The following is a 7,772-nucleotide window of genomic DNA, read 5'->3' on the forward strand; positions in this document are numbered from 1 at the left end:
AGGCAAAGAAATTTCTATGCTTAAAAATTGCAATAAACTACTACAACATTAGGTGAAATTACCAATTAATTTTCAGGTCACATACAGATCTACTATAAGAACACTTCATAATGTAAATTTATTGAAAGGAAGAAGAAAGTGCCAATAGTAAAGTTCAACTATTAAGTAATTTTTTGTAAACATTAGCATATTGCATTTACATGTTTTTAAGGGTTTACATAAGATGTGTACCTATTCAGATATTTTTGCTATAAAATATTAATATTTTAAAGAGTTTTTATATGCCTACACATTTATTGGTAAATATTTATTTTCCATATATTTCACGAATATCGGTATTAATACTTAAATCCAATGAGATACCCACGATGGCCGCATAGCTTAAGCATCGGCATATAGCGTCATGGGTCCCAGGTTCGAATCCTGGGTCTGGCAAGTACACATACTTATATGTTTTTCAATTTTTGTATGAGTCAGAGAATATGGATCTAATTGGTAGAGCAAGTGGCCAACATCCATTTCTCGTAAAAACAAAATCTTTTAATATAAACCTCTACTCTGTGCAAGCCCATATGATCTTATTAGTATCGAAATATTGGTATTGATATTTTAATTCCGTATTTCAATCCCTAATTCTGCAGAAGAGTTTACTAATCATAATATTAAAGTAAAAAATATTCTAAATCTAATAGTGGGTGTATTTTACAATATAATAATACCTTCAATATGCTTTGCAATATGCTTTGAAAATTCACCTTCATGTATAATAATATATAACATTTAATATAACTGGAATTTAGTACAGACTGTAATAATGCATTGAAAAATAAAATAATATCTACATACCAAAAATACTATTTTTAGCGTCTAGAATGTTACAAGCAGATTTCCAAACAGAGTTCAAACCATTGGCACTCGCTCTGACTTCGTATAGAATCCCCGGCTCCCATCACCTGCGGCACTTGTTCAACGTAAGTTCGATAGTTGAGGACAACTGCTCCACCCAGCATGGCTTTGACGTCATTTTTAATGACTTCTCTCCGTACTTGTATCCCTTTACAATTGAGTACAGTATTCTGATCGGTGAGTTGCATCTGGAAATAATTACTATCCACTATATCCTGTACATTAAAATATTTTAACCGCGGATTTAAATTGCTTTATTAAAAAACGTTTTATGCAATACCATCAATATTCTATCATGACAACATTATAGTTATATATTATTTATTATTATAAATCCTGGGGCACACAATAACTCGTGGGATTGTGAATGATTAAATTGAATGACCACTTTTCAAATAGTTTCTAGATAATTTTGGGATCGACTTTTTTATTTGAAATAAAAAAATAAACAAAAAATATTATTATATTATATTTCTTGATATTTTTGTCGTCAGGGAGTTGTAATACACCAAACTTTTGTTAGATTTTAAAAATATTACTTAATCCTGTATGGTCAATATTCGGAAACTTTGATTACCGCGACATGCATGCTAAGCATAACGCAAAAGAACAAAAACTAAATGATTGGCTTAGTTGATAAACTATATTATGTGTATATGAAGTAATTCGCTAGAGATACAGCTGTACTTTATGTCTAACTCTGTAGCTATGGTCCAATGTATTTATTCTTTGTCAATTATATATATTACTTGCTGATCCGGCAAACGTTGTTCTGCCATATAAATTATTTCTAGTGAATATTTTGGTTGTTAAATAAAAAATAACGAATGTATCGTAAGTGTGTAGGGTTGGGATCTATGACAGAAAGAGGAATGGAGCGCTGTAGACGATGACCGCCGATAAAAACAAAAAAACACCAACCATTTATTTTCTCAATTCAAAATGAGTAATGATATTCATAATGAATGAAAAACCTATGATAGGATCTCGTTGTTTAATGTTTATGCAATAACCGTCTTGTCCCTTGTAGAAAATTAGCGGATATTAGAGAGCGTCGTATGAATGGTGTGTGTCAGCGATGAACTCCATATTATTGTTTATTCTTCGAATCACGATTTTTTGCGTCGATGTGCGGTTGCCAACCATGATTCCAGCAATGTCGTCAACAACAGGCGCATTGAATCGACGCACGTGCTCTCCAGCTGGTGTTTTATCAGGATTGATGACAATAGCGTGATTGTCGCTTTGCAATTCGTGCATGTGTGCTTTGAAGAATTTCAATAATTTATTGTGCTCATTCAATAGGGCGTCCAGTTTGCCGACGATGCACCTGGCATTAGGCAAATTGAGGTTACTGTAGCCGCAACGTGCATCCACACGATTGATGTCCTCACCGCCCATGAAGTAGATTTGTAAAAATTTATGTGGTTCGTTTGGCATTGGCAGCAATGAGCCTACTTTGTGGTATACTTGGCCTTTGATTTTGAACGTAGAATAGAAGAATTGTTGACCATTTGCCGCAGTATTGTGAACTATTTCTGTTGCTCCGAACGAAGCCATTTGGAAGTATGAATTGAATGTGCGAATGGACTTCAGGGACAGGTTTGAATCTGGAACCGTGCCGATGAGCAAGCCATTCAATGGTTCTGGTAGTATCTCAATTTCTGGTAGTTGCACTTTTCCTGATGCGCAACACATCCCGGCTGACTCGTGTTTGAATTTGAACGCATAACAATGGGGACATTCTTTGTCCATAGCACCAATCAGCACTGTCGGATGAGCGGAATATTCAATATCTGGCTCGTACTCGAATGCGAGACGAAGGAACGAAGCGGATGTAAATGTTAGATGTACTTGTTGGCGTTGTCGGTCATTTGCTCTGCGTGTGTTAACTAGGAACTGGCGTGCTTGGCTCCGTTCCAATTGTCGTTGTTGATTTCGTTCAGCTCGTGCCTCTTGTGATTGAGATGTACGCAATTGCGACATGCTCACACGCACGTTTTTGTTATCTTGTTGGATTTGTTCATCTGTTCTTTCTGCTCTACTATTTTGCATTTTTGTTGCTTTATTCGTTCGACGGCCCAAATGGCCCCCCTTGCGTCTTGCTGGTATTGTGCACTGTAATACATGCACACAAAAATAGATAAATTAAAATAAATCGTACAAAATTTTGCACGTTCTGCGTTGTGATATGCCGAATGAAATGTCAAAATGACGTGACGCTTCTCTTGAATTCTTCTCAGGCGTAGCGCCATCTGTCATTCAACAACATAAATAATTTCGTTCTGTTTGAAATACGAACGACGGTTAAATTTGTTCATACAAAAATAATAAAATCGCGATTAAAAAATGGGAGAGTGGGGGTAGGAGAGTAAAAATTTGGGGTTATAGGTATTTTTTGATGCAAAATAATAAAAAAATACAAAAAGAAATTTTCAAAAAAATAAAAGAAAATTTTTTCTAGATAGAGATAACCTAATCACATAGCGGTATGAAATATACTTGTTGACCTATTCTCATACCTAACAAATATACATTAAAAAAAATCATAAAAATCGGTCTAGCCGTTTCGGAGGAGTGCGACCACAAACATCGTGACACGAGATTTTTATATATATATAGAGATATTAAAATAATAAAACCTTAAAATATCTAAAAAAAATGGATTCCTAAAGACCTGTTCAATTAGAGTGTAATTTAAATTTTCATCAAGTATGTTCAGTCAAAAGTTCAATAATTATTCAACATGTAATTGTTTTAAGGCTGTTATATTAATATGTATATAAATGATTAATAAATTAAACAATATAAGTGCCTAAAGGAAAACTCTAATGTCAATATAATGAGTTTATGGTTTTGAATGTTTCCCCAATAGTTGGCATATTTTTCATTCTTTGGCAAAATATTGGAACATGTCCCAAAGAAGACGACAATGATTCTCACACTATAGAACACGAGAAGGAAGATTGGATGAGTTATAAATCATCTTGGGAATCCAGAGAATGCAAGTGAGTATGAACATATTATAATACTATATTCTGTAGATATTCTAAGCCATCTTATAAAATAAACTTTTTGTAAATAAACAAAATGTAAAAACTAAGAAATTAGATAAAAAAAATATTAATAAATTCGTATAATTATGTACTTAGGAACCAGAACGACTTTATGGTTATAAGAATTTTGGGTTGACCATGAAAAATATTGGCTAGAGAAAAAAGATTAACATTGATAATAATAGCAGTTTAGTTGACAATTCCAACTGATATTATTGTGTTACACTAATTTGTATTGCGTTTATTTGCAGAACATATTATTTTCCTATCAATATTTTTCAAGGAGATTGCACGAACTCTTGTTAGCGATTGCAACACAATTTTAGTATATTTGAATTGGTAGAAAAATAATATTCTTTGCTTTGACAGTATCGAATCCCCCATTTGAATATAAATGAAATTAAAATGGCCATCTACTATCAATTTTTGCTTAAGTTAGATATTTACGTGGGCGTATTTAATTGTTATATGTAATTTTACGTAATTTTTTCAAACTAAATAATGATTTATTATAATCTAAAAATTACATAATATTAAGTTGTTTTATCACATTCTCATTGTAAGAAATTCCTAAAGCAGTATTTTTATTAATTTTTCTTCGTCCTTACTTCAATAATAGTAAATAAAAGTTGTCCATCATCAATATTTCAATATTTCAAGAGTTCCTACTGCAATGGACGACAACGGGTTGGTGAGCAACCTGGTGATACACGTGGACTGCCACTCTTCAAACAAAGGACTCTTCTGTGGACTGTTTGTGCTCGTCCTCACGCTCGTCAGCGTTATCATCTGCTTCATCGCCATCACCAGCGAGTAACTAGAACGAAATATTAACAAAACTGTTCAATATTCACTGCTGTCTATCTATATATTTCAGAAATTAGTAATCTATGAAAAACAAATAAATTTTTATAATATTGAAAAGGAAGCAATATTCGCTATATTGAATAATTAAATCAAAATAGATTTAAAATTTAATCGATGACACTATTATTTAGGAATCATTTTTAACTACTTTGGTTTTGTCTTTTGGCATCTTCAGGCCATAAAACAAGTCGATAAAAAAGATTCTTATGGAACAGTAGAAAACTTTCATCGATTATAATTTAAATTCAATAATATCAATTACCATTTGAAATAATATAAATGGAAAGTGTCACCTATGAATAAAACGTGAAACTATTGTGTAAGCATACTTTTTCAACTTTTGCAGAGAACTGCAACTTTTTAAATAAAATTTATTCCACACAAAACTATTTAATTAATATTAGTATAGTTTGATTCAAAATTGCAACGCCAAATACTTATGGGTTAATTGAAATGGCTTTGTTTTTCACTACAATTACTATTTAGACGCTTTTAATAGTTCTTACGAATTTTAATAAAACTCACATATTTTCAATATATTAAAATACTTAACCTGGGTAAACCCCAGACAAACATATTAAAATAAAAAAAAAATAAAAAATAATCCGTCGACTGAGAGGAATTTGAATACACATTCGAGGCTATAACCACTAGCTAACGACGTTCTTTCTAAAAAAATCTCCAAATACCTACAGCTACTTTATGTTTTTTTTTTTAATTATGTTAATATTAACCCATAGCTTACGAGCCGCACAAAATTGTGTTTTTGCTAATTACTTTTCAAATGCAATATAACACGTCAATTTACAAAATTAATTAAAAGGGCCCGTAAGCATTGTGTTAAGTTAGGAAATATTCATTAGTAAATTTATTTCATAGAGAGCATCTGAATACTCACGCATTTGTGTAACATTTCTTGTAGATACACGTGAATAATTTAAATAGTATAGGTTTATAGTTATATCCAAATAATTTTGTTCAATAATGTATCAATAACATTAAAATCGATAATGCATGCATTTTTAGCGATTTCGTCGAGATCGGCGTATTAATGAAAGACACATCAGAGCTGGCCCTGCATATCGTCATGCTGGTGGCTGCAGTTGTAGCGTACGGCCAAATCAAAAGACTTGACGTCAACAAGCATCCCGTCTCATTTTTGGATGACCTTCTCCTGTTCATCTGCATACCTGCCTTCTTCATGGAAGCCACATTCACCCTTATCCCTTCAGTCATTTACGGAAATTATCTCAAGTTTTCGGTTGTCATAGTTGTTGTAAGTACCTAATGCATATTATTTTAAACAATTTTATCGATAACTTGTGTAGATGAATGATATTAATATTGAATTAAGTTCAGGTAAATAGTGTAGGTGTATATTACAATATAAGTTTAACAATTTTTAAATGCATGCGTTCGTTAATTTTCATGACTTAAAATACATAGTGGATTCTATATAACGTGAATTATGTTTATATGAAAAAAAAATATTGGTTTCACCTAATATTAGAATCTATTTAAACGATAATCTGATATTAACTCATTTTAAAATAAAATACTTCAAGTAATTCTGCAGTAGCTATTTTGTGTTACACATTTTTATTGATTTATAAGTTTTTAAACTTTACGACTTGAGTGTATTTTAATAATAAATTTATTCAAGAATTACATGTATAATTAATGGCAAATCATTTAAATGTTCTAATGTTATTGTCTAACTCTTCATTTACAAAATCAGCTTAATAACAAATTATGCGATACGTGTCTTAATATTATGAATAAACAGCAAAAAAATTAGTTAATAAAATTATACCGGTTCATAATAATTACTTTTCTTATAAATACAAAACCATACAACGACATTAAAACTATTCACCGTATATAACATACACGTTATATAACACCGATTCTGTGGACCATAATATTATTTATTAAGTGGAAAGCTCATACAATGATATACGTTACAAACTAAGTACCTGTTACTTCAAATTCGTTCAAACACTATTATATACATGACATGTGTACACAGTTTTTTCTTCTTCAAATCAATTTTAAACTAATATAAATAAGTGGTACAGTTCGGTTATGAGGAATACAGCGGAAAACACATTTTGAAAATACCCGATATACTGGATTATTTGTTAGTTTGGGTTAGTTTAGGTTAGGTTAGGTTGGGTTAGGTAAGGTTAGGTTAGGTTAAACTAACAAATAATTCAGTATATCGGCTATTTTCAAAATGTGTTTGCCCCTATATTCCTCATAACCGAACTGTACCAAATAAAATAATATGTCAATAAAATTGGGTTTCGTGCGATGTAGTGGTTATTATTCTAAAATACTATATTGAATAATGTAACAATCATATAAACCATTTCAGGTCCTCCAAGTTTTGGTTCAAACTCCACTGATAACTGACTCGCAGAGGAGGTGCAGCAACTCGCGGCAACTTCAGCGAGCAAAACCAGGCCGGGAATTGATAACCTTCCTGGTTGTCAGCAACGTCGCCACGTGGATCTTCGAAACGTTTTCCGTAAAGAATGCGGATATGAATGATGACCGCTATGATTTTTATGGAAAAGTGCTATGGACAATTCTTGGACATGTTTCCACTCCACTTTGTATGTTCTATAGGTTTCACTCGAGTGTCTGTCTCGCTGATGTTTGGAAAGGGGCCTATCAACCGGGGCGTTAAGAATGTTGCGTTGCGTCACAATATAGAGACAATACATTACAAGGACATAGAACAAATAATTTTAATCAATGAAAAATTTCACATTATTAAATCCTATGTAGATAATTTTACTCCTTGCCTTGAATAAAAAAATATTATTTTATTTATTAATTTACAAAATAACCAAAGGTTTTCTCATGTATAAAAATCACTATGTTATGTTATATTATCATATTAAGTAATTTGATCAATATTTTTAAAGAAATTTAAGT

General features: G+C 31.7%; 1 protein-coding gene across 1 annotated transcript; it reads left to right on the plus strand.

The window, feature by feature from the left end:
- Positions 1-3,800: 3,800 nt before the first annotated feature.
- LOC147063910 (proton channel OtopLc-like) lies at positions 3,801-7,521 on the plus strand. Its single transcript, XM_085959111.1, has 4 exons — positions 3,801-3,914; positions 4,623-4,775; positions 5,856-6,105; positions 7,207-7,521. Exons 1-4 carry the CDS (start codon positions 3,877-3,879, stop codon positions 7,519-7,521), a joined length of 756 nt encoding a protein of 251 aa, XP_085815237.1. The 5' UTR covers positions 3,801-3,876.
- Positions 7,522-7,772: the final 251 nt, after the last annotated feature.

This window comes from Rhyacophila brunnea, unplaced genomic scaffold, assembly GCF_057557595.1.
Source record: "Rhyacophila brunnea isolate RB1 unplaced genomic scaffold, BYU_Rbru_1.0 scaffold_8, whole genome shotgun sequence".
Classification (NCBI taxonomy): domain Eukaryota; kingdom Metazoa; phylum Arthropoda; class Insecta; order Trichoptera; family Rhyacophilidae; genus Rhyacophila; species Rhyacophila brunnea.